Source organism: Macaca nemestrina, chromosome 4 (genome assembly GCF_043159975.1).
Source record: "Macaca nemestrina isolate mMacNem1 chromosome 4, mMacNem.hap1, whole genome shotgun sequence".
Classification (NCBI taxonomy): Eukaryota; Metazoa; Chordata; class Mammalia; order Primates; family Cercopithecidae; genus Macaca; species Macaca nemestrina.
The window spans coordinates 185016909-185044673 of record NC_092128.1 but is presented as its reverse complement, the minus strand read 5'-3'; the positions used below and the strand labels follow the sequence as shown (position 1 = coordinate 185044673).

The 27765-nt window shown below is 51.4% G+C and overlaps 1 protein-coding gene across 1 annotated transcript in view; it reads right to left on the bottom strand.

Moving 5' to 3' along the window:
- The window catches only part of LOC105472592 (uromodulin like 1), a 69566-nt gene extending 42269 nt beyond the window's left edge, over positions 1–27297 (bottom strand). Inside the window, exons 1-6 of the mRNA XM_024790027.2 lie at positions 25604–27297; positions 20826–21068; positions 14253–14414; positions 12963–13084; positions 9883–10069; positions 7953–8093 (exon numbers count right to left, since the gene is read on the bottom strand). Of these exons, the coding sequence (XP_024645795.2) occupies positions 7953–8093; positions 9883–10069; positions 12963–13084; positions 14253–14414; positions 20826–21068; positions 25604–25682 (934 nt within the window). The 5' untranslated portion in view covers positions 25683–27297. The remainder of the gene's footprint in view (positions 1–7952; positions 8094–9882; positions 10070–12962; positions 13085–14252; positions 14415–20825; positions 21069–25603) is intronic.
- Positions 27298–27765: the final 468 nt, after the last annotated feature.

Below are 27765 nucleotides of genomic sequence, written 5' to 3'. Positions count from 1 at the left end.
TTGCTAGCTTCTCCCAGGGCCCTGGGCTGCTCTGATTCATGACAAGCACTTGGTCATTTGCACGAGAACGTCTGCACTGGGCTGACTCATCACGCCGTAAACGATGGCCTCGTCAGGAAGCAGGACTCAGAAACCAGGCTGAGCTTCCTTTATTGCCTTTTTTATGCTTTCCTATTGAAATCCATGCCTCAGGGAGCAAAGCTCTGATGTACCAACCTACATATATGCCAGTGCTCAAATAGCATTGAAGCTCTTTTTTGGTTAAAAAAAATTCTGGCTGTACAGCAAGTATCTGGGCAGCAAGAATTATATAAAAAGTAGATGGCCCCCAGTCTAGTCACCAAAATTTTCACATGAGAGTTTAAATTCTATAAAAACAAGCAATGAAGAATTTTAAAAAATATATTTTGCAAAACCATGGTAAAGAAAATAATAATTTTATAATGTGTGGCTTCCCAAAGCCTTTTATGTAAGGATTGGTAGGATATACACTTTCTAGTATCATGAAAAAAATTCTGTTTTTAGACACATGTGCCCGCTTTCTCTCAATAACAAATTGAAAAAAAAACCAACACTATCCAGCTCATTTCCCTTTTCACCTTGGCTGCCAAGAGGCTCAGAATCCAATTTAGTGCCCAGTCACCACCACGCGACATAGCCCTGCTGTCTCTTCCTTCCAATCCGAGACTGAGCTGCCTCTTTTGAATCTTGGGCCCTGTGTAGGTGAGCTCCCCCACTGAAAACCCTGCCGCTCCACCTCCCAGTAGATGAGCATCTGTTACGGGAATCTGCACAGACTTCACTCGGACGGGATCAGTGACATCCATCCAAATTCTGATGTGTCCTAATAACACTCCTAGGATGTGGGGTAGAATGTATTTTTTAAAAGACACATCTATACTTTTTACAGGATTATCCAGTGATTTTTGGCATATTGATCAGAGACACAGACATGGATTCATTCTTTATGATATTTTCTTTAGTGGCAAGAAAAGCAGAAATGCTTCAACTGAGGGTCGCCCAAAGCTTGGGACCTGAGATTGTGGGTGGCACCCCCATCTCCAGGGTCACCAGAACCCGGGAATCAAAAAGACCCCCCACTGCCTGGCCTTCTAACAACCACCCAGCTTTTTAAAGTCTGTTCCTTGGGAACGTATGTCTCACTGAAAAAGGAAGGAAGGGCTACAATTTCTTTTCCAAAAAGTCTGCTAAAAGCACTGACTGTTCTATTTTTGTACAGTCAGGACACAGCCCCAAGCATTTTTTTATCCATGTCAGTGGAGGATGGTGTGACAGCAAAACGCCCTGCAAACAGGAAAGTGGGGCGGCCACGAGCAAGCCCAGCGGCTTGAACAGCAGCCCCCAGTCCACACCCAGGGCTCCAACCTTGCCTCCTTGTCGCCATTCAGATATCAAACTTGACGCAGAGTGAGAGAGCACATGGTTGGGACAACAGATGGCCCACCCAGATTATGGGCCATTTAAAAGCGCATTGTATAAGGGGGGTGCTTCTCAGCAGAGCGGAGTTAAAATTAAAAGGGCACCCGTACTTATTTGAAAAGAACGCAGAGGAATGGTGTTTGGAAAGAAGTCTCAAAGGGTACAGGGCTGGCAATGCATGCTTTGTCTCTTTTAATAAATATGTTTACTCTTTAAATGAAGATGCCAGTGGGTTTTTGGATCACTGGATGGGGACCTGCAAATCTGGCATTTCAAATGCTGTGAAAGCCCTCGGAGGCATCTGCAGAAGCTGCCATCAGTGATTTCTAGGAGAGATCGTGAGCATTTGGGGAAAGAGAATCTCATCTAATCCAAAGAAATGCATTATCCCTGAGGACAACGCTCCCATCCAATATCTGTGTGGCCCTTTTCCAGTCTGTTACCTTGAAGCATTTGGAATTGTCCATATTGGACCATGTTTATCCAACAAGGGCACCAATTTCTTACGGCTCAATTTTTTTTATTGAGCATCTACTATGCACCCAGCATCACCATAAACACTGAGGGAACAAGGATGAGTTAATGTCTACAGTGTCCAAGCTGCGCAGTATATATTATAGCAGCAGTAGGAACTTGCAGGGAGCTATAAATTAACTCCCTGGTGTGAGCCCCCTACAGTACTCCCTCCCACGACATCCATGTCACAAACCAGCCATGCTATCGGTGACACAGTTACAGGTAATGTTTCCTGGGTGCTGTGTGCACCAGGCATGTTATCCTATTTAGTCCTTACAGCAATCCCAAGTAATAGGTTCTTCTAGGATCCCCATTTTACAGAGGACAAAACTGAGGCCTAGAAAGGTCAAGTAGGTAGTATATGGCAAAGCTGAACAATAAGAAATAGCAAAGTTCATTTGCCTTACTACTAAGCTTTCCTATCACCAGTAGTAGGCTGAATAACAACCTTCAAAGATATCAAGTCCTAATCCCTGCAACCTATGACTGTGACCTTATTTGGAAAAGGAATCTTTGCAGATGTGATTCAGTGAAGTATCTTCAGATGGAAAGATAATCCTGGATTTCCCAGGTCCACCCTAAATGCAATCACAAGTGTCCTTATAAGAGAGAATCAGGGGAGATTTGCACACAGACACAGACACACACACATGCACACACACACACAAAGGAGAAGGCAGTATGAAGCTGGAATAGAGAAAGAACAAAGATGTTCACCTTGAAGATGGAGTAGGGCTAGGCGTGGTGGCTCACATCTGTAATCCCAGAACTTTGGGAGACCAAAGTGGGCATATGGCTTGAGCCCAGGAGTTTGAAACCAGCTTGGGCAATATAGCAAGACCCCCATCTTTACAAAAAAACACAAACATTAGCCATACGTGGTGATGTGTGCCTATAGTCCCAGCTACTTGGGGGGCTGAGCTAGGAGGATCAATTGAACCCTGGAGGTGGAGGCTGCAGTGAGCCGAGATTGTGCCATTGCACTTCAGCCTGAGTGACAGAGCAAGACCCTGTCAAAAAACAAAACAAAACAAAACAAAACAAAACAAAAACAGAAGTAGGAAGGATGCAGCCACAAGCCAAGAAATGCCGGTAGCCACCAGAGGGCAGAGAGGCAAGGAATGGATTCTCCCAGAGCCTCTGGGGAGCACAGCCCTCCTGGCATCCCGATTTGGGCCCAGTGCTAACTATTTCAAATTTCTGGTCTTCAGAACTGTGAGAGGATACATTTCTCTTGTTTGAAGCCACCCAGTTCATGGGTCTTTGTTAAGGAAACCCAGGAAACTTACATATCTCCCAATCCTTCTTTTTTTTTTTTTTTTTGAGTCGGAGTCTCGCTCTGTCGCCCAGGCTGGAGTGCAGTGGCCGGATCTCAGCTCACTGCAAGCTCCGCCTCCTGGGTCTACGCCATTCTCCTGCCTCAGCCTCCCAAGTAGCTGGGACTACAGGCGCCCGCCACCTCGCCCGGCTAGTTTTTTGTATTTTTTTTGGTAGAGACAGGGTTTCACCGTGTTAGCCAGGCTGGTCTCGATCTCCTGACCTCGTGATCCGCCCGTCTCGGCCTCCCAAAGTGCTGGGATTACAGGCTTGAGCCACCGCGCCCGGCCTCTCCCAATCCTTCTTTAGCGAAATTTCACTGCAGCTGTTCCCGTGGCTGGACAGCACAGCTTGGAGAGTTTTCTTTGTGTTGTAAAACCAACCAACCAACTTCTAACATGCTAAGGCCAATCTCTCTTTTGTTGGACAGACCTTGCGGTATTTTAAAACTAGAAATCTTCCTTCTACCCCTGACTCCTCTCTTCCAGGGTAGGCCCCTATCACTTGGTTTTTGGTTTTCATTAGCCAGAACACCTTCCTTTGGTCACCCTTAAATGGGGACCCTTTTCAGTGTCCCCCTTAAATGTGGCCTAGAAAATGATGCTCTTGACTCTGTGTTTGCATGACCCAAGGCCACGGCAATGTGGTTAATCTAAACTTCAGGCCCCAGAGCCCCTGCTCCACAGCCCTCCCCATCCACAGCTAGGAACACAAGTTCAGAATTTTGCCGCTATCTGGGTAAAGCACCCTGGGTTCTCCACGTCTGACAGTCTGGCCCTTGTTTCTTCTGGGCAGCCATGACTCATCTCTGGTTCAGCAGGGAAGGTGCCAGGGATGCTGTTTCCTTAGCAATGTGCAATTGGAATTCACTCTAAACTGCTGAACTGGAAACACTGGATTAGTGTGTCCTGCCCTATTAGAAGTGAAGCCAGGACCGCGCAGCCTCCCCTGTTTGTGTTTGGCGGTCGCTCGAGCGGCCGTGTATCCTGATGTAATCTGGCAGCTCACTGCGCCAAGCAACACGGCAGAGTGTGACTGCCAACAGACCTAACCGTAAATAGAATCTAATATTTTTCCAGATGACTGACGAGGGTAAAAATAACTATTCGGAAAATACCTGTTTTCTAACCTTCTGCGCTCACGAAAGGGACAGGATTCTCACCCTGGAAGCCACAGAGCAGGAATCTATAGACGGTTCTCTGCAGAACTTAGTGGGGTGCCGTGGGGTGTGCATGGGGTGCGAGGTTCTAAGTGGATCTCAAGGCCACGTGCTGTGGGGTACAGGAGTGTTCTCAGTGTTTTGCTGCCAGAGCTGGGCTGGAAATTTTTAACACCTGGAGATCCTTGGGATGACCACTGTGAAAGCCTCTCTTTCCGTGATTGATCCAGGAAATGTTTGTGGAGTGCCTGCTCTTTGCGGGGCACCAGGGATTCATCTGCCAGCAGGCGGAAGGCAAGGCCACTCTCCCCACACAGCCTCATTCTGATAGGAGGGGAACATTCCTGGTGGTAGGGGGAACGTCTGACCCTGGAGCCCACCACATCCACAGCTGGCTCTGGGGACTGGTCCACTCCCTCCACCCCTCGCCCATAGGACAACGAGAAGAGCCAATCAGAACCTTAGGCTGAGCATGGGGGCTCCTGCCTGCAATTCCAACGCTTTACGAGGCCAATGAGGGAGGATCTCTTGAGGCTAGGAGCTTAAGACCAGCCTGGGCTACTCAGTGAGACTTCGTCTCTACAAAAAATTTAAAAATGAGCCAGCTGTGGTGGTGCACGTCTGTGGTCCCAGCTACTCTGGAGGCTGAGGTTGGAGCCTGGGAGCTGGAGGCTGCAGTGACCGGTGATCACACCACTGCACTCCAGCCTGGGTGACAGAGTAAGACCCTGTCTCTACAAAAAATAAAATTAATTAAATAAATAAACCACAACCTTAGACTCCTTTTCCTAGTTGGGCTCTGGAACACCAAAGAAAACAATTCGAGTCTTCTGGAGCTCTACCGACTCTTGGTCCTAAGCACTCATGAAGGTGGGAAGGGCATGGCGGTTTCCCTGAGTGCACCAGGACAAAGGACAGCCCCAGAGGACGGGGGAGAGGCCATCACACTCTCAGGCAGGTCCCCTCCAGAGGGCTGCTAGGGAAGATGACGTCGGGATGACGAGGGTGGCAGGGAGTCACGAACAGCTGGTTCATGTACGTCTGCAGAGAACCAGTCTTGGGATCTTATGCAAGAAAATCACCTTCGTCTCCCTCAATTTCCTCTTCTGAAAAAATAGCGTAAGAAGAGTAGTTGCCTCTTGAGGTTATTCTAAGAATCTAAACGAAGCAATACCCACAGAGTGCTGAGAGCAGAGCCCAGTGTATGTGAAGTGCCGGCAACTGCCAGCCGTGCTGTTATTGTGAACAAAGGGATGGTCCTCACTGTTGAGTCCTTTTAAGGAAAAAGAACATGCAAATTAAATGATTAACGAATTCAAATTGGGTATAAAGAGATTCTCTGTAACGCTTGTCACAATGCTACAGTTTCAGACTCCTGGAAGCAACAGAAGTACTCCCGTGAGGGGAAAGAATATTATATGATTGCTTTAGAAAGCTGTTAGTTTTCAACTACCAATAATTGTCATGGTGAAAACCAGGATTCTTCTTGGAAACTTTGTACACACTATAGGAACTGAAGAAAGCAGCTTATAAAATTACACATGCAGCAGGATTTAAATAAGGTTAAAAAAAAACAAACAAACTTGTATTCAATAAAGTCAAAACCTGTAAAGGAACAGGGAATAGAAAGAGCTGGGATCAGCGTTGCCTGAGAGACCCCCTGGGAGTCCACAGCCTCCTCCACACCAGGCTTTCCTCCCCTTAGCCTCTTCATAGTCAAGCTTCCCTGCAGGATTCTCAGTTGTTCTCTCTTCTTTCTCTCCTCCAGCTGTCTTCCTAACCTGGGCTGCTGGCTGCTTCCCTTCTGCTCTCCTGAAGCCGGCACCAGATCCCCGCAGTTCCCACGGGCGCTTTCCTGCCCCGCTGTTACCCACGCGTGTGCCCTCCCTGCTTGCCATCCAGCTTACTGCTTGCTTGCCTGGGGCTTACTGAGCCTTCCCTGCTGACCTGGCTGCACACGCCCGTCCAGCTGTTTTCCTTCCTTACCCCTGTCCTCTGCAGCCTCTCCTCCTGCACTGACCTGGCACTGTTGGGGTTCTCTGGCCGCAGGCCCCAGGCCTCTTCCCTTCTCTCAGCCACGCCATGGTTTAAGTGTCACCTGGAGGCGAGTGACCCTGGACTCACATATGCAGCCCAGCCCCACCTCTGCGCTCCAGCACCACGTGTCCAACTCAGTCAGCATCCTGGCACCTCCACTCACTCCATCTCAGCTGTAACTATTACTGACAATAATAACAACAGCTCGCATCTTCCCCATCCACTCCAGTGGAAGCACCCTCTACTCCATTGTTCAGTCAAGATATCTGGATTCCGTCTTCTTTCCTTTGTCCTCTTCTTCACTGAATTAATCAGTAAGTTCCAGAGGTTCTACCTCTAAAATGTTGCCTGAATCCCTTTCTCCACCACCTTCTACACCCTAGACTCCTGCACGCAGTGTATCATCTTTATAGCGCCTTCCTACATTTCAGATTACACAGTTACTTCTTATTCCAAGCTGCTTGATGGCAGAGCCAATCCCGTGTGCCAGTCCTGGTTGGTACATCCCTCCCCACTCCCAACAGGGACAGACCTGGGCACGTTTTTCTACGTGCTTCCCCCAACGCCCAGCCCGCTCTTCTGCTCCCCAGGCTGACCCCGCGATGCTAGGGACGGTCCCAGCTTATCCCTGTGGTTCCAATGCAGACATCAGTCATGCCCTTTCATGCGCTAAAATGTCTCCATTTCCACAATCCACTAGACGGACAGAGATTAGGACCTGCTTCTGCATGCTTCCATTACCAGCACCGAGCACAGTGAATAGCACCTACATCAACATTTCCTAAGCCAAAGAACGGAGGCAAGAGTGGCCCACTAGGAGACCAATGATGGTTGAGAGAACTAAGTGTATCCTGTGCCTGTGAGCCAGCCGTTCCCTCTCAGCAAGAAGAGTCTCTATGGTCTGAAGACCATCCAGCCTTTGAAAAATGCCTTCACCCTTTTCCCGTTTCGAAGACAAAAAGGGCAGCTCACTGCCAACACTCATTTAATTTTACATCAACACACTCTTTGGGGCTAAAGCAAATCTAACTGATTTTCAATATGAAAATAAAATATAAAAACTGTTCTTGGAGTTATTTCTAAACAGAACTAACCTCAGAATCGTCTGAATCATCAGAATCGTCTATTTCAGAAAAACAGGTTCAGCAGATGAATCGTCGGCCAACAACTTGTCTGAGAACAATGTTAACAACACACGTAGGAATGCTGTTTTCTAGGATTTGACATTTCCAGCAATCAAGAGTCACTATATTTTGTAAATGGAAACACCACTACTAAAAACAGAATGCTATAAGGAGAATTGTGTCTTTTGTTTCCAAAGTCGACATACCAGAGTGATGTGAAAATAATAATAAAAGCAAGACATTTCATGGCAAAGTTATCTCGGGGCAAATGCTGCAGCTGCAAGCACTGCTGGTGAGTATTCCGGGGGCAAATGGGAATTAAGCCATTCCCACACCATCTGAGAGAGCCTAGCCGTTACCTTCCCACTCCAGGTTGAGCTTCCGCGGAGACGTGGCTGGAGCTTCCTGGTGACAGACGCACTGGTACGAGCCCTCCAGGTTTGCGCACAGTTCCCTTCCAGAACAGGCGTTGAGCTCCTCGTAGAAACACTCATTGACATCTACAGGGACGGACAGCAGGACCCACACTCAGCAGTTGCTGCCACCTCGCCGTCCTCATCTACCTGCACACATGGCCTTTGTGGACTCCTGCCATGGATTTGTGCCACGTCGGTTGAGGGGTGCCTTGGGCAGTGGGCCCAAGAGGGACTATGGAAGCCTCATCTTAGAGGGCCCCGAGCAGCTGCTGGCCATCTTCATCCAAGCAGTGGCCCACGTGCAGGCAGGGCTCGCGGCTAGCTCACCGGGCAGCCTCACATGAGCAAATCACTCTGGGCTGGACTGAGACTGGGTGGTCATGAAAAGACGGGGCCAAAACATCCCATCCCAAGGGTAAAGCAAATTGATGGGTATTTTCTGTGCCAACAAGGAAACCCAGAGTCACCCCTGACATTCTGAGGCTGGCCCAGGCCTCCCAGACAGAACCATCTCACAGCAACCAGCCTCTTCATAATGCTGTCGAAGCACAGACAGTGATAAGCTCATGTGTCATCCACAAAATACTAACGCCCCTCTCTTGGCCCAAATGAGTGATTATTAGTTCTTCACAAATTATAGCTTATGTTTATGCAATTGTGCCCGTCTCGTTTGCTTAGATGTACTGAGATTCCCAATCATGGAGTTGCCTTCATTTCCTGACAGCATTCAATTCAGAACAAAATCACACTTCCCTAGACCCTCCCCAAACTACCCGATCACAACCCACATCCTGTAACAGTTTCTTTCTAACAATCTCTTACTGAGAGACCTCATGGTTTTCCATGCTATGGGCTCTCCCTTGCTGCCTCAAATAATAAACTCAACTGGTCCACCCACAGGTGTGCTCCTGCAACCTCTGGCCGAACGTCATTGACAGAGCGGATGATAGAACGAACACTTTGCTTAATGGCACTAGAGCAATGCAGTTTGGTTTTGAAGAACGTGTGTGGATCTGAAGGGAGATCACTGCAATCGCTAGAGCTTTCACATGGCTTTGAGCCCTGGCATTGTCACGTGCCTCCTCAGTGTCATACAAGAGGCTTCACCAAGGCAGCTACCCTCCCGCAAAGCCGTGGGAGCAGCAGACTAGCCTGGCTGCCTCCTGCTTGGGTACAGGAAGCCGTACAGGAGCCCGGCGGTTTGCTTGCGGACTGTCTGTGGCTGCTACCGCAGCAGGGCTGAGTCGTTGAGACAGAGACGACGTGGGCCCACAAAGCCAAAAATATTTACTATCTGGTCCCTTTTAGATCAGGTTTGCCAATTCCTGACATAGGACAACAACAACAAAGAATAGGTAATTTCTTCCAGAAACAAGGCCACGTCTATGTGCTTTGCCAGATACAAACTCAACTTTAGACAAATTCTGCTGAAGGAGCCTTTGGAATACAAGGATGTCCTTGGCAAGGGTGGGAAAGAGGCGAGAGGGAAATTCAGGAAACCAAAGAACTGAAGAAACAAGTTCTTTGTGTGTGGCTCTGGGATTTGCCCTCCAGTGTCCACTAGGATGGAAGGAGAAGCCTGCCGAGGCGGAAGGAGTCCAGAGGGATCTGAGGAGAAATGGAGGGAAGGGGAGAGGGGCCAGAAATGGGGGGCAAAATAAGTTCTCGAGGTCTGTACTTGGGGACTTGGAGTTTACAGGGTGAGCTGAAGGCAGATCCCACACCTGTGGGATGAACACACTTGAACGGTTATTCTTTCACTCCTGAACTTAAACCTCCTTTAAAAGACAAAGGACTGGTCTGGCTTTTGCATTTTGACTGTTCAGGCCCCACCCTGCAGCCTCCCCAGAGGGAGGATCGAGGGAAGCCCAACCTTGCACCTGGACGCTGATCACTTCATAGACACGCTTCGCAATGTCACCCAGCAGGGCAGAGACGTCGGCCACAGGCAGTGGCTGCAGCAGGCCCAGCAGCAGCCATGACACCGTGGTGGAGGCATCCCCAGGGGCTGAGTGCAGGTGGTGGATGGTGGAGACCATTGGTTGCAGGGCACTGGTGACCTGTGAAGCCAGAATCAGAGCATCACACGGCAGAAGGACACCCTGTCAGACAGACAAGGAGATTGAGGCCCGCAGAGTTGAAGTGAACTGTCCACACACACACACCATTCTGCTCCTCAGCAAAGAACCTCTACAGTACTTATGCATCCGTCACTAGCCTAATAAAAGTCCTACAAACCAGAACTATCAATACCTTTTAGCACCAGTTGTGATAAGCTGAATTCTGTCCCCTAAAATCCATATGTTGAAGTCCTAAGCTCCAGCACCTCAGAATGTGACCTTATTTGGAAATAGGGTCACTGCAGATCTAACTAGTGAAGGTGGGTTCTAATCCAATATGGCTGGTGCCCTCATAAAAAGGGGAAATGTGGACACAGAAACAGATATGAATGGGGGGAAGACAGTGTGAAGAGACGGAGAAGACAGCTGCCTGCAGGCCAGGGAGAGAGGCCCGGAGGCCTCAGGAGGAACCAGCCCTGCCGACACCTTGATTTCGGACTCTCCAGTCCCCAGAACTGTGAGAGAGGAAGTTTCTGTTGTTTGAAGCCCCCAGTCAGTGGTCCTTGGTAACGGTGGCCCCAGGACACTAATACAGCAGCCAGCCCCAGGACCCCCGGTCTCCCACCCTTGCCAAGACTGCAGGTCTCTTGCAGCTGACAACAGAGAATTAGAACTAGAATTAGACAATTTGAGATCACAAGCCATGGTCTCCTGTTGTGTATATCCAAACATCCAATTACTTTTTTAGGTTTAATGATCACTTTCCTCATTTCAGTGCATTATTTTTATTTCAGTTTAATATCTTGAATCTCAACCCTTGGGAAGCCGGGCAAACCGGCAGCTGCACAGCCAGACCAGCGGTCACCAAAACAAACTTTGTCAGCAAACCCCCGAGTCTCCAATGGGAACACCGAAGGAGGTTTGGGGAGAGCTGGGGTCCTCTGATACACACTTGAAGCCTCTTCCTGGGAGGAGATGCAACTCGTAATTTAGAATACAGAAATGGGAACCAGCCCCGGCCTCATTGGAACCCCTTATTCAGCAGCAGAAACAGGCCTCGGAGCCCAGCCCCTGCTGCCGCCTGACCCCTGGGCAAGGCAGGCGCTTCTACAGGGGGTAATGGGCTGGTTGGAGACACGAAACCTGCATACACAAGGAGATAGCAGGTGGCACACAGCAATAGTGAAAACACAACAACCACAACATCTCTGGCCCCACACATATCAGGAAGCTCAGGAACCATCTTGAGCTCTTTACATGTATGATTTAAACTCAATGGGCCCTGTCTCAGGCAGGGTTGTGATTATTTCTATTTATTTATTTATTATTTATTTATTTATTTACTTACTTACTTACTTACTTAGAGATAGAGTCTTACTTGTAGCCCAGATTGGAGTGCACTGGCATGATCTCGGCTCACTGCAACCTCCACCTCCCGGGTTCAAGCAATTCTCCTGCCTCAGCCTCCCCAGTAGCTGGGATTACAGGCAGGTGCCACCACACCTGGCTAATTATTGGACTTCTAGTAGGGATAGGGTTTCGCCATGTTGGCCAGGCTGGTCTTGAACTCCTGACCTCAAGTGATCTGCCCTCCTCGGCCTCCCAAAGTGCTGGGATTACAGGCATGAGCCACCACTCCTGGCCGGTTATTTATATTTAATGGAGGCGGTATCTCAGGCACAGAGAGGTTAAGTGACTTGCCCAAGGTCACACAGCTGATGAGTGGCAACACTTGGGCCAGGCAGTGTGGCTTCAGAGCTAGCTTCTTACTGGCCAGTTGGACAGCCCCTCAACAAGCTAAGAGGAGACAGGAATCACTCCTAGCCCGGGCTGTTAAGACCGAGGCTGCAGACTACCTGTCTAGCAGCTCACTGGCCAGCAGCCCAGAACAATGGGAGGTGTGCACCATCTGATCTGGGCTTCCAGCCAGCTTAGTCTAAAGGCCAAGGAGTGCCCCAACCCTAGGTCTAACACCAAGACACCCAGGCACACGTGGGACACACAAAAGATCTGAAGCACAGAAGAGCTACACAGATGCCGAAGGAAAATGCGGGGCCCTTTGTCTGAAAAGTGTTGGCATTTCCAGAGGCAACGGCAGCACTTTAGACCAAGCTGAGCCCCTCTCAGCACAGGCCCCTGTCAGCAGCCGGCCCTAGAGTCAGACCATCCCCCAGGGAGGGCCGCCTTGGGGGCACGCAGTGCCCTGTCCACGCTGGGATTCCCGAGACTGATGGTGGCCTGAGCTGGAGAAGACATCCTGGTTGGCAATCACTGCTGATGGGCCAGAAAGTGTGAGCTGTGTCATCAGCAGGGGTCAGCAAGGGTGTTTGTTTTTATCCCCAGGGGACAGTGGGTGACATCTGGAGACAGTTTTGCATGTCACCCTGGGGTGTGCTTCTGACTTGTGTGGAGAGGCCAGGGGCGCTGCTAACCATGGGACCCCAGGGTGCTCGCCAGCCCTAGGCTACAGCTCCCATCTCCGCGCTCCCAGGATGGTGCCGGCTTCCATGAAGCAGGAGCCAGAACTTGAGAACTTTGGGAGTGAGGGTGGTGAGGGAAGAGCTTAGGGCTTAGGCTGTCTTTGCTGGGACTCCAGACTCCTGCAAGCTTAGGGATCCGCGTTCTCCACCACAACAGGTGGGCCTACGAGGGTACACACATCACAACTCAGCCAACTACACGCTTCAGTTGTGTGCATGTTGTTGCATGTAAATCATACCTCTTTGAAGCTGATTTGTTTAAGAATTAGAATTTGGTTCACAGTCAGTCATTTGGGGCCACTTGTGGAACATCACCCTCCCCATCCCCAGGTCCCTTCCACGGCCCCACACCCGGGTCTGCCTGAGCAGCTGCTGAAAGGAGTGTGCAGGGAGCCCCTGTCTTTCTCACCTACCAAGGAATGCAGAAGGCGCATGTGGTTCAGGAGCCTGGGGTCCACTTGCTGGAGTTCCTTGAAGTCCATTTTCACCAGTATGGTGACGTTGTACCAGGAGCCCACAGGGCCCCTCTCTGGAGCTGCACAAGGGCAAACACTGATGATTATGGACCCAGGACAGGTTGAAGTCACGAGAGCCGCTGGGGTGGGAGAGGGGGCAGGAGAGGGAACCAGAGGCCATGAGAGGCCCTGCTCTGCATTTACCTCCCTGCAAAAAGACATCTACCACAGGAGACGGGGGGATGTCCCCACTGCCTGCCCCTTGCTCCTCTCCATCCTAATGTCCCTGAAGACCACTGATCCCTGCTCAGAGGTGAGCTGGGCCTGGGACCCACAGCAGTGGGCCTTGCCTTGAAGAGATCTGCTTAGGAGGTAAATAGAGCCTATCAGCCTCATTATACTGTCATAGTATGTTGATATAGAAAATTACTTTATACTGTGTCATTATTTTATTGATACTACAAATATTGGATAGTATAATAATATGTAATATGATATGTACTAAAGAATAGCATGTAATGTAATGATATAGTATTATCACATAATACTTGATATTATGTATACTATTGCTTTATTACTGCATACCATACTAATGCTATAATATATTTTAAATATATAAATATTTAAATATATATTTAAATATTTTAAATATTAAATAATATGTATACATAATATATATAATTAATATTAATTAATTATATATAATATGTATATATACATATTAAATAATATGTATAAATATTAAATTATGTGTGTGTGTGTATATATATATATAATATATGTATATAGACCATCCCATTCTCCTGGATGCAGACCCTAATCGAAAGAGAACTTTCCAGACCGGCAGGCGCGCATCTGAGACGGCAGGACCTGCCTACGACGCTGTGGCGCTCCTCAGGCCCCTGTGGCACTGCAGGCCCAGCCAGCTCCGCACCTGTGACAAATCTACCTGGAGCTCCTGGCCTCTCCAGGCAAACTGGGAAATCCGGGTCTCTGCCCCACCAGACATGTCTTCCCATTTCAGGGCCCCTGAGAGCGCCATGAGCTTTTCCTCCCCGAGAGTTCAGGGGCCAGATTTTGACTAAGAAATTGTCTAAGAGCAGGCGCTGCCTGTGCACACAGTGGGGGCTCCTGGTGAAATCGGTCGCTGCTCCTAGAAACACACTCCTCCCCGCACCTTCACACAGATCAGCCTCACCGAGACCCTCCCTTGCTGCCTATCTGTGAGCACGGCCTGCAGCAGCCTACCTTGGGGTGCAGGGGCCATGCAGCAGCGCCCCCCTGACCAGGGGCAGCACTTCTCAAGTCCAGGACAGTCGGTGTCCAAGCTGCAGGGGGAGGTGGATGGTTCAGGCCCCTCTGCGGGGCAGACCCCGGGTCTTGATGTGAACTCCCTGGACTGATTCAGAGCTGGGAGAAAATGGTCCAGTTAATGATGCTGGTGATAAAAGACGAACCTGATTTGCTTCACAGGGGCCTCATGTCGGTGCTTCCTGGTACTGAAGTCTGCCTGTGGGTCTGTGGCCTGTTCAGGGCCCATCCCCATGCCTGGGCAGACACCCACCCCATTGGAGGGCCGCTGGCTTTGGCTTTCATATCCTCTGCCCATCTGTCCTGCCAGGGCAGCTTCAGTTGAGGTCCTAGGTGTCTCTGTTTCCTCCAGGCCTCAGGAGTCCAGGTCCAAGAGGCTCCACCACCCCCTAGAGGGCTGCTTGCTGTTTCCAGTCCTGATAACTCATTCATTCATTCATTCATTCATTCAATATTTGTTGAGCACCTACTATGTGCCAGGCACAATCCCAGGTGCCCAGGGCCCAGCCTTCAGGGAACTTATATTCCAGTGGGGGAACAACAGTGCAAGGCGATCTACAGACATTCAGACAGGGTGAGAGCCTTGGGGGATGAAGCAGTGTGGGGGATGGAGGTCTGGGAAGTCCGCTCTGGAGAGGGGCTCGTGCCTGGGCTGGGCAGAGGGGAGCTCAGAGCAGCCCTGCAGACATCAGCCCTGGCGCCCACGAGGTGAGATACAGGCCTGGTGTGGGGTGTGGTGGAGGCTGGCCCAGGTGACAGTGCAGACGACTGCAGCATGGGACCCTGGGGAGATCAGGTGGGGGCATCCACAGGATGTGCTGACAGATGGGATGGAGTATAAGAGAAGAATAAGCTTCAGGAAGGCTCCCAGGCTTCGGGGCTGGCATCCCTGGGGCTCCATTCCTGAGCTGGGGAAAGCTGTGGGAAGAACGGCCTGGGGTAGGCCAGGTGTGGCAGCACAAATGTGAAGCTGGACACATTCACTGTTTGCCCACGTGGAGACGCACGGCAGAGTGGCACTGGAGGTGGCCACTGAGGCCAGCCCGCCGGCTGTTGGCTGCACAGCTCCCCAGCCCCTCACAGTGTGAGTGCAGCTCAGATGCAGCTCCAGACACAGAAACACAGCAAGCCTCTGCAGGAGGCAAAGATGAGGGGGGCCAGAGGCCAGTCCGGTGGGGTCCCCATGGGAGGTACACTGGTCCTGGGGACCAGACCTCAGTCAGGGCTGCAGAGGGAGGCCACAGTGGGCTTTCCAGAAAAGGGGCTTGTAGAGCTCTCAGAAAGCACTGCAGGAGTCTGAGAATCCACCCAAAGCGAAGCTTTCATGAGTCCGGGGGCTGACGCTCAGGGCTCCGAGAAACACAAGAGGAGGGCAAGGAGAAGAAACTGAACCCCAGGGGACAGGAGACAGTGGAGCCTGTGCCCAATGCCGCAGAGCCTGCAGTGTGCCTTTGCCAAGATAGCAGAGGTGGGCCCAGGGCAGGAGACGACCCCATCTCCCAGGACGGAAGGAAGCTGAGAAGATGGGAGCTCCACAAGGCAGAGGGCAGCCATGAGGAGGACACACAGGGAGGAGGGACCCAGTTCAGGGCCCCAGAGAAGGCTTGCCCCGCTCTGTGGCCTCCAAACTCAGCCATCCTGATGGTGGGTGCCGTGCTCCCCCTGGGGTTTTACTCAGAGCTGTCCAGTTCATGCCCAGATGCATGGCAAGCTTTGTGTGTCTATGGCCCGGGGATGTTTAGAAGCACAGCCTGAGACCTCTCAGAGCCCAGAAGACTAGAGGAGGCCAGCTGGTAACTGGGTCCGAGACTCACCTCCGCGAGGGTGGGGAAAACTTGTGGGATTGGCCAAGTGGAAGGGCAGCCTCAACAGGCTGCAATCCCAGGGACCCGCCTCTTGGGTCCCCCAGGGTCTCTGCAGAGCACTCCGCAACCAAGAAAGAAGGTGGTGGCCCTGGTTTCTGTTGGGACCACATCACCAAGGACACTGCTCAGCTGGCCAGAGTAGGGGGAGCCAGAGTCGTGGAATATGCGGACAGACTGCATCCCCGCTCTTCTCACACAGCCCTGTCTGCCAGCGCCCGGCCTTGCTGTGGGCATTCCTCTCAGCCACACTCTCTTTCTTGCGTTGTCCCTGACTCAGTCTTCTTCTCCTCATCATCCAGGCAGCTCTACTAATGGCCGTGCATGAAAAATGAACGTTGGGTGCAGCTCGAGGAGGGCAATGTCAGGAGCCTGGTGGAGGCTTGCTGAGCATCTGATGGTCTCTGCTTTGTCTCCCAGTGCAAAAAGCAAAGGCCTAAGGGTTAAGCAGATGTGTGGACTAAATGGAAGGTGGGCTCCTGGGACAGAAAAAGACATTCTGGGGAAAGCAGGGATATCCAAATAAAGTATGGAGTTTCTTGGCAATGCCCAGTGCTGGTTCCTTAGGACAAGTTGTCCCGAGAGCTGTAAGATGCTAACGTTAGGGGAAGCTGGGTTGGGGGGTACAGGACCTTTCTGCATTATCTTTGCAGAAAGATAAAGACTTCCCTGCAAATCTAAAACTATTCTAAACTAAAAGGCTATTTAAATAGAAGTAATCCCCCCAAAATTGGCTTCCAAAAATAGTTGCCTAATCACCAGAGGCGTGTTTTTGAGTGAAAGGTTTGCATCTTAACTGGGCACTGCCGGGAAGCCCCTCCATGCCTTGGAGCCGGCCAGCTGACTGAGTGCCCTGAGAAAGCTGAACAAGTCCAACTTGGTAGAAAGTCAAAAATCTCCTTCTTCCCTAACTCAATGCAAACAATAAAAGAACTGCTCAGCTCCTGGCAACACTGTTAGTCATGGTCCAGTGAAGCAACAGGGGAGCTTTCTGTTGGAGCAGTAAAACCCAAGGCTCCCAGGGCTGAGGACTGGATGAGCTGGGGAGGAGTCGCTCCTGTCTCCCTCCTCCTTCCTCAGCGCCTCTTCGCCTGGTCAGGACAGGAGGTTCTCACCAAAGGGCCCCTGGTCATCAGCCTGCGAGGACAAGAAGTTTTGGGGAGTCTCCTGGTCCCGTGGGGTCCTGGATTTGCCTAACAAGGTTGAGTTTGCCAGGAGGTTGATCCTGTGCAGAATTGGGATGTCACTGGAGTTAGGGAGCATGGCTAAGATGCTGGGTTCCACTTCTCAGAATTCATCCTGAGCACATAATCCAACTTGTACACAGCCACGTTTGTACCATATACTGTTCATCACAGCATTACGTATGCTAATGACTAATTAGAAACAACTGAATGTTAAGTGGCAAGAACTTGCTCAGTGAATGCTGATGTGCATATGAGGTAATGCCATGTGGTCGTAAAAGCATGCCGTGGAGCCATGTGTATGGACATGGAAGCTGCTGTGGATACATTGCTGAGTGGTAAAATCATGCTACAAACGTCTTGGACACAGTGGCCATCCCCTTGTGAAATGTCTGCCCTGGATAAAGAACATGTGAAAGGTGGTTATTCGTGAGCAGCAGGCTTGGGATCGTTTCCTCCTCTTGTTTCCTGTGTTTCCAAATTTTCTGCATGGCTCATGTATTCATTTCTGTAATTATACTTTTAAAAACTTAAAATAATGCACCAGGTGTCATTGCGTTCCAAATGCTGGAATGAAAAAGTTGAAAAAGTCACTGAAAATCATATCACGTGTATGTTGATGCTTCCCTTCGCTTTTTTGTGTAAGTCATGATTGAGCGGGAGGAGAAAGGAGGAACCACGTCTGGCGTTTTGCCACTGTCTGGGGGATAGGACTCCGAGGCGCAGACCCCCGGGCAGCTGAGGTGTGAGTCACCCACACTCAAGCGACCTGGAGGCCCCGCTGCAGAGGAAGGAGCATCTCCTGCCCTTCACACCTCCCAGTATTTCCAGGTGCCTCCAACATCTGCCAGGTCCAGCTTCAGGCCTGCTTCATTCCGTACAAATCAGAGTTGCAGTGCTCAACAGGTCACTTACTGAGACCATCTCACGTCCAGCTCCAAGGGGTCAACCTGCCATGCGGCATCCCAGAAAAAGCAGCTTGGATGAAAAGAACTGTACAAGCATGGAGAAGGTTGTGCTGCCAAAATCCGGGGTGTAAATCTGCCCACCACAGGCACCTTCACACTACCAGCGTGATGCCTCTGACCTTGGGGCTGGGAAGAGATGGAGGCCCACGGGATACAGCCCCCGAGCAGCAGGAGCTGCAGAAGCCTCGTGGGCTATGCCCTTCACCAGGCCCCGGCACAGTCAGGGACCTTTCTGAGAAAGAACTCCGTGTCCTCAGTGCCCTGAAACGTTCCTTCTCCCACAATCGCCACAGCCACAGCATTCAAATGCCACAAACTCCTCTACACTAAAGTGCAGCTTGATAAACCCCCAAAAATCTGCCTGGGGGTCAGAGAGCCCCGGGTCCATGTCCCGAGCCAGGCTTCCCAGAGCTGTGCCATGGTGGTGGAGGCGCGGGCCTCCCCTAGCCTGAATCTCCACCTGCAGAGCCAGGGATGCCTATTCCTTTGGCGCCTGAGGGATTGGAGGGTCTCCTGCCCTGGCCTCTTAGAAAGAATGCACTCAGGCAATGCCTGTTCCCCTCCCTCTTCTCCTTCCTCCTTCTAGGTCTGCCCCCTCTTTGCTGTGCCAGAGTGAGCCTTCTAGAACCTGAGGGGCCATGTAATGAGGGGCTCAGCGCCCGCAGAGTGAGTCCACTTCCCCTCATTCCCCACGTCCCTCCCTGTGGCCTCGCCCTCCACTCCCTGCAGCTCCCCATGGCAGCCCACTCTCACCCACGGGACTCCCTGACTGCAAAAGCATCGCCCGGGTGAGCCCCTAATTAAAGGTGCTAACACTCTAACAGTGCAGCTGATTCCCACAAGAGGCAGTTCCTGGAGGCTGTTCTGTGGAGGAGGATGAAGGGCAGGTGGTGGGGAGGGGCCTCCCTGTCTTCTGGGAGGGAATTAACTTGTTTGTTGCAGCAGGCCAGGGTCTCTTACAGAAGGTGATGGTGGGCATGGGTGGGGCTGGTGTGGCCCTGCAGAGCAGGGGGCAGGAAGGGGCTGCTGATCGGCCTCCCCCAGAGCCTCCTCCCCTCACTAGTCCTGACAATGCCAACAGGTAGGAAGAGGTGTGGCCTCCACAGGTAAGACAGGACAGGACAGGACAGGGCATGTCCTGGCTGCAAAGTCCACATGCTCTAAACCAAGGTGCTGTGGCATCAGCACCTGTGTCCTAACGGCCCCCGCCATCCACTAGGAGTGGAGGCTGCTTGCAGGGCAGGGACAGCAGCAACTGTGGCTCAGCAGGCCCCTCTGTGTGTGTGGCCCTCGGAGAAAGGGAAAGTGGAAATGGGGTCAGGCATCAGGACAGGAAGGGTCTCCTTAGACCAGCACCTGAGCAGCATGGCCAAGGCATAGCCTTATCCTGCCAGTGGCCCTCTAGGAAAGCAATGGGAGTACAGAAGGGCCATTGCTCTGGGGTCAGCTGGCCCCGCCTGGTTTCTATTGGTGATGGAGGTATTGGTCATGGTGGTATTGTTTTAACACTCCTGAAAGAGAAGTGTGCCTGTTAACAGCACACCCAAAACCATTGGGCCCTGTCTGTGCCTGGCCCTCTGAACGGGGCAGCAGAAATGCGTCAACTCTCCCTGTCATCTGTGAAATCACACTGGGGGCTGAGGGAGGGCCCACTCAGGATGGCCCAGCATGCAGGTCTATGTGGACCCCAGACTCTGCAACCTCGGGCCCTTGGTTTCTGGAGGAGGCAGGCACCCTGGTTTGGGGAGTCCGCGCTCCGTTCTGCTGGTGTCTTGGTCTCAGGCCACAAGGATGGGTCCTGTAGGATCCCCCTTGGGGCACCCAGGAGCTGGTGGCTTCTGCACTCTGGGGGCCACAGCCCTTGTGTCTCAGTGACCCTGGCCAACACCAAGCTGGAGCCACACACCCCCATGTCCTTCCACAGTGGGGCTGTGAGGCAGGACCTTCTGACTATACAGAAACTCATTGCAGATCTGGTATTGACTCGATATTAGCAACCACTAAACACACACACACACACACACCTCCCCTGAAAGAGATCACCTGCGTGTCAGTAGGCTGAGCCCTGAGTCCCCGCCCCCTCCCAACGGCTCAGACCCTGGCCTGGCCTAACTGCACTGGTCACCCTGGTAACTGACCCCAAGCATCCTACAGGACAGCAGCTTTCAAAGTGCACTGAGAAGCGGGAGGACTTGGGGCCCTCTGAGAACAATAGAGGTTCTCAAAGTGGGGTTCCTGGGCCAGCAGCATCAGTGTCACCCAGGAACTTGTCAGGAGGGCAAATTCTTGTACTTCACCCCCACCCACGGACTCAGAAACCTGAGAGTGGAGCCAGGGACAAGCCCTGCCGATGACCCTGCTGCCTGGTCAAGGCTGGGAACCGTGCTCCTGGAAGATCTAGCAAGTTCCGGGCCAATGGGTGCCAACGGTGACTGTCCCATCAGGAGTCTCGACGGCAAGGGTGGCCCCGCCCCAGCCCGGCAGCCCTGGACTCACGCAAGACACAGTAGAGGCCGAGCTGCTCATAGCCCTCACAGCAGTCGGTCACATTCCTGGACTCGGGAACCTCCACTACCAGGTACCGGGTCCGGTAAACAGTCTTGGGGCACCGCCTCCAGGGGATCCAGCCACCGCAGGACGCATAGGTCGTGTAGGACGTCTGCACAGCCTCCACCTTCTGCACAGTGTGGGTCACACGGTAGCTGCACAGCTGGTAGCCCAACAGGGAGAGGCCTTTTTCTAAAAGAGGCAAGCAAGGAGGCGACTGAGAACACCAGGATCAGATCCATGCGAGCGGTTATCCGCAAGGCGTCCTTCTGCAACAGCAAGCGAGACCACACCTCCCGCACTCAGGCAGGCCTCTCGGAAGCTGCCCACCAGCCCTCTCCACAGGCCTTTGCCTGCTAGTGCACCAGGAAGGCTGTTGCATGAGTGAGCACAGAAGAATAAAGCATCGACATAGCCTGGCCTGCTAAGAAAGCTGCTGTGACCGAGGGGGAGGTGCCACCTGGGCCCCACGCTTCCTGAAGCACAGGGGTCTCACAGCCAATATACGAAGGAAAGAGCACAGCACTGGGATCAACGCTTAGAGATCATGTCCCTTCGTTCTGCTCCGTGTGGGCTCATTCTACAGCCGTAGAATCTCATGCACGTCTATCTCTTCGTCCCCCTGAGCCTCAAGGTTGCCACATGGGAAGTGAACGAGCAGCAGTTCCCGCTACAGTGGAAACTGAAGGATACTGCGGCCAGGACATGACAAAGACGGCTTTCTTTTCAGTGAGCTGGAAGATAAGTAAGCAGGTACTTAAAGCACGTGTGAGAAGTTTGTTGATGATAAAAGACCAGCTCAGGCCGGGCGTGGTGGCTCACGCCTATAATCCCAGCACTTTGGGAGGCTGAAGTGGGCGGGTCGCCTGAGGTCAGGAGTTCGAGACCAGCCTGGCCAACATGGTGAAATACCCATCTCTACCAAAAATATTTTTTAAAAATTAGCTGGGTGTGGGCTGGGAGCAGTGGCTCATGCCTGTAATCCCAGCACTTTGGGAGGCCAAGGTGGGCAGATCAAGAGGTCAGGAGATCGAGACCATCCTGACTAACACGGTGAAAACCCGTCTCTACTAAAAATACAAAAAATTAGCCAGGCATGGTGGCAGGCAGCTGTAGTCCCAGCTTCTCGGGAGGCTGAGGCAGAAGAATGGCGTGAACCCGGGAGGTTAAGGTTGCAGTGAGCCGAGATTGTGCCACTGCACTCCACCCTGGGTGACAGAGGGAGACTCCCTCTCAAAAAAAAAAAAAAAGAAAAAATATAGCCAGGTGTGGTGGGGCGCACCTGTAATCCCAGCTAGTTGGGAGGTTGAGGCAGAAGAATTGCTTGAACCCAGGAGGCGGAGGTTGCAGTGAGCCTAGATCATGTCACTGCACTCCAGCCTGGGCGACAGAGCGAGACTCCGTCTCAAAAAAAGACCAGTTCAACTGTTCAGCCGTTACCATTGTGATCAGGAGGAGGCACAGTCACCCCCGCTGCAGGACAAGCACCAGATTTACCATATCAGGCCCTATGCATCTCTCACCAGAGCCTGGTTCCTGTACACAAGGCCCATCACCCCTCCATCAACGTGATTACTCCGTTCTCGAGACTCCTGGCCCCATGGCATTCACCAGGAGACTCTTTGTCATGGACATCCCCTGACGTGTGCCTGGGCTTCCCATCTCCCCGGGAGAACGCTATTGCCTAATTTGAATTGATTGTGTTCCTCTAAAAATTCGTATGTTAAAGTCCTAAACCCCAGTAACTCAGAATGTGACCTTGTCTGTAGTAATGTCTTCTGGAGGTTATCAAGTTAAAGTGGAGACATTAGGCTGGACCCTGATGCAATATGACTGGCCCTTATACTAAAGGGAAACGTGGAGACAGACAGGCACACAGGGAGAAGAAGGTAGAGACTGGGATGGTGCTTCTACTGTCAAGGAACACCAAAGATTGCCCCAGAAGCTGGAGGCCTGGAGCAGAGACTCCTGCAGGGGCTCGGTAGGAGCCAGCCCTGCCCGCAATTTCATCTTAGGCTTCTGGCCTCCAGAACTGTGACTGAATCCATTTCCGCTGTTTAAGCCGCCCAGGCTGTTTCTTTGTTTCAGCAGTCCTAGCCAGTGAACACAGGGATGGTGAAGGGTCCCCTCCAGCTCCCCTGTGGCACCTAGCAGGGGACTCTGAGTATATGGACTCTCAGTGCCTAATGAACGGAGGATTTGACATACAGGGCTTGCATTTCAGACACTCAACTCCTGAGCTCTAAGCTTTACTAGACTGTACAGCCAAGAGGTGGGGACTCAGTATTAGAGTTTATTTCCCTCAATGAGTAGCTGGATTGATTTCTGGGGAGGAACACAGAGATGGGAGCAGAAATGATCACAAAACCAATGCTGTCCTTATTCCCTCCACTGGGGCAGCATCTCTGAAGATTTCCTCCTTGAACCTCACAGCAACCTATAAGTGTGCAGAAAGCGGGATTCCAGGGGCTTGTTACTCACCCCAGGAAGAAACAGGGCAGAGCTGGCCCTCAAACCAGGTGAGGGATGAGGCTGCAGCTTTGCTCTAGGCGGAACACAGGTGCTGGACCACACGCTTGCGCAGAGTGACCCCACTCCACAAGCAACAGGGACTGGAGCCGCAACCTCCTCTGGGGTCTGAACCCCAAATCACCCTGCGGGCTCAGCAGGGCCTCTAGGGATGGGGACCACCTGCTGTTTGCCATCACCAGTGGGGTAGTTACCGTGAGCTCTGCAAAGGAATGGGAGGTCCTTGTCGTACGGGGTGGAACAGGACAAATCAGCTTCCCGGGCCAGGGCAGCTTGGCTGAGATCCTAGGGGTGACTTGCATGAGGAACGGTGGAATGTGGCCAGAAGGAACACGCTCACCTACTCAGTGACCACGCTGAGCAAGGCAAAGGCCAAGGACTTCCTGCACCAAGAATTTAGCAGGGTGGATCTAGCTTGTGTTTTTCATCGTAACCTGAGCAGAGATGCCAACCACATTAAGGACACTTGCAGCTCCTGGTCTCCAGAGAGCTGCTAGGGCCCCACCTGACCATTACATGACCCCAGCTGGTCCGCAGCAGAGCCCTCCTGCACACACACGCACACCCGCATGTGCGCGCGCACACACACACACACACACACACACTCGTCTCCTGTGGAACCCAGGAGATGTTTGTCCTGTTTTGTTTTTCACATTTTATCTGAGGCCATGTGCCATCCCAAGCCTGGCTTCTTGGCAGAGCCCAGAGAAGAAAGCGTTTAGCAGATTCTGCCATTCTGCAAAGCCCTGCAAGGGCCATCAGAGCAGGAGCGCGGGGTCTTGGATTCCGGTCTCAGACGTGGGAAAGCCTAATGCTCTGGGGCCAACAAGAGTCCTGGGGTCAGATGGACCTGCGCTCACACCCTGCTACGTGATTGTACTCGTGTCATGCCCTCCCAGTGCCCCCCTCTTGTCATCTGTGAAATAACAGCCATGCCCTGAGGCAGCAGAAGGCTGAAGTGGGGCCATGCCCGTGAAGGCAGTGCTGGCACCCGGGGAAGATTCGGGGCGGGCACATGTGGGGTTGCTGAGGTTCTGCCCTGTGTCCTCATCTACAATGAGGGGTTCTGGAAACACCTCCTAAGACCTTCTCCAGTTTCCCAGGATTCCCACCCATTATGTATCTGAACTGTGGGGTCTACGCACTACCTGTTCCAATGGGAATATCCATTTCACAAATCACAAAGCAAAATCCTGCTTCTGGGTGAAAAACTTTAAGGTAGTACAAAAACATAGTGGATTTTAGAAACAGAATGGATTCCTTTAAATTTGTAACTGAATAAGACAGATTTCAAGAGGGAAACTATTTTAAAATTCTGCAGTCCCATTTCCCTGGATTCCGGGGTTTCAGAACCCCCATGTGTTTTTTAGCAGCTGCTCTGCTCTCCGCATGCCTGAAGACTCCAGACAGAGCCCTGGTGCAGCCGCTGGCTCCTGCGGTGACTCTGCCCTGTGAGCTGTGTGGCCTGGGCGAGTCCCTGATCCATTCTGGGTCTCCCTTTCTTTTTTGTTTTTGTATTGTGGCTTTTCTTTGTTTATCAGGGGGGTTTTGCTCTGCTGCCCAGGCTGGAGTGCAGTGGAGCAGTCTCAGCTTACTGCAGCCTCGACCTCCCAAGCTTAAGCGATCCTCCCATCCCGGCCTCCTGTGTAGCTGGGACCACAAGTGTGCACCACCATGCCTGGCTTTTTTTCTTTTTTTTTTGGTAGAGATGGGGTCTCATGATGTTGCCCAGACTAGGTCTCCTTTTTTTTTTTTTTTTTTTATCTCTAAGTGAGGACTTGAATGCACCAAGGTTCAGGAGACCTTTCTTCTGCATTTGTAGGAGCTCACTGTTCTCAGTGGGATCTGAGGACCCACAGCATCTGCATCACCCACAGACATGCAGAGTTCCAGGCCTTGCACCCCAGACCTGCTGGCTAAGAATCTGCATTTTACCCCCATGAACGCCCCGGTGATTCAGCAACAGGTTCCCACTAGGGAGTCCTCTTCCCAAAACCCTACCCGGCACGCCTGCCCCACCTCCACAGCTGCTACCATGTGCGCTTACGGAAAAGCTTGTCCACCAAGGAACAGATGTCGCCTCTTCAAGCAGAGGCATCCTTACCCACCTAGGTCTCAGCAGGAGGCTGTCCTCATGAGATCCATGCCAGGGAGCCTCCCTCCTCAAGAACTGCCCATGCCAAGCCCAGATCCCTCACCTGTGAAGCCGCTGGCCTGGCTTGAGCCCACAGCACAGACCAGAGCCAGCAGGGCCAGCCCCGAGGTCCTGAGCATCATCCAGCAGTGGTGGCAGCGCAGGGCTCTGGGCCTCTACCAAGAAGCCTGGGTCTCTCCTACACCAGGGCACATAGGGGCCTGAGCCGCCTGGACCCGGAGAAAGGGCCTTTCTGTCTCCTGTGCTGCTGCAGGTGGCAATGGCTTCAGAGGCAGCACCGCTGGGAGCAGTCCCTTATGCCTGCACGTTAACACCCACCACTGCCGTGGCCGTTTCCCTGGGGGCTCCTGCGTGTCACAGCCTATTCTGCTCCAAGCAGATGGCATCTTTTAGGAAAAGTGAGTACCCAACAGCCCAGACCGCATCACTGGATCCCATCTCGTTGTTACGCAGAAAACACATTTGAGACCCAAATCTGAGTCTCTCCATCAACACAGGGTATTCTCTTACCCTATCATTCTGAACTGGCAGGAGAAAACAGCGTCAAATCAAAGTGGTACATCACGTTGAGAAAAGTGTCCTTCACACGGTTCCACAATGCAGTTCAAAAGTCACAAAAATGTCCAGGTGCTTTGACCCAGTCCTCTCCTCCTGGAGCTTGGGCTGAGAGCACGAAGCTGTGGTCACGGGGATGTGCATTACTTATTATGACTTCAAGTGGAAAATTACGTAATTGAACAGCCACAGGAGAACGGGAGTGTAATTACTACAGAGCATCTGGATGCAGCATTACACGGGTGTTGAAATGCTCACCATGAAGTTTTAGTAGCATAAAAAAATACTCAACAATGTGAAGCCAAAACAGCAACGCACGCAATTTCATCTCCATGAAAGTGACAACTCTGTACAGTTATATAAGCATGGAGAAAACTCCAGAAAGGGCCATGGGATGGGAAGAAAACATTTTGAGGAGTGATAAGAATACGGGTGATTGATGTTTTATTTCAGTAACCATCATGGTATATGTGACATAGATTTCTAAATTTCATGTTAAGTTCTTTCAAGCTCATGATGTTTTCATATCGCACTGCTGATTGCCTCTTATTGCTTGGTGTTGACTGCTGAAGCTCAATTTTTTTTTTTTTTTTGAGATGGAGTCTGGCTCTGTCACCCAGACTGGAGTGCAGTGGCGCGATCTCCGCTTACTGCAAGCTCCGCCGCCTCCTGGGTTAACGCCATTCTCCTGCCTCAGCTGCCCAGTTTTTAACACTGGATGAAGAAGATCTTGTGGATTTTACTGAGGAAACATTCTGATGAGTTAACAAAGATTCATCCTGGCTGTATGTTTCAGGAGCATAATTCCTTGGTGTTCTAGATACAAAACAATTCCTCCAGAAGGGAACTTCTCGCCTGACTCCCGCACTGATGACGCTACCTCTTTTATTCTCCGTAGATTAATCTCTGAGATGATGAACTGCTGCATTTGCTTGGCTAATGACTAAAAGTCAGATGCTATGACAAGAATACAAAAATGATCACACACGGAAATGATCACACAGCAAAGGGGCTGCGTACCACGGGTGTCCTTGGAACACAGCAGCTTTTATAGAAAACCAAAAGCTTCACGCAGAATCGGCTCATTACAAAAAGTTTTCAGCTGGGCGCGGTGGCTCTCGCCTGTAATCCCAGCACTTTGGGAGGCCGAGGCGGGTGGATCACGAGGTCAGGAGATTGAGACCATCCTGGCTAATACGGTGAAACCCCGTCTCTACCTAAAATACAAAAAACTAGCTGGGCGTGGTGGCGGGCGCCTGTAGTCCCAGCTACTCAGGAAGCTGAGGCAGGAGAATGGCGTGAACCCGGGAGGCGGAGCTTGCAGTGAGCCCAGATGGCGCCACTGCACTCCAGCCTGGGCGACAGAGCGAGACTCCGTCTCAAAAAAAAAAAAAAAAAAAAAAAAAGGTTTCATAGGAAAAGAATAACTGTTAAAGCTCTTGTATAATACTCAAAAAAGTGAAATTTGATCAACACTAAAAGAATAAATTAAAAGTATTACGACAAGTAAATCTGAACACTTTAAAATGCAAGACGAATGTGTATTATATTGTATATACCATCTCAATGTTTGCTACTATAATGTATGAATGTCTCTATAAAATATTAAGGTTAATCAGGGATAATGTTACAGGTTAAAACCCAATTTGT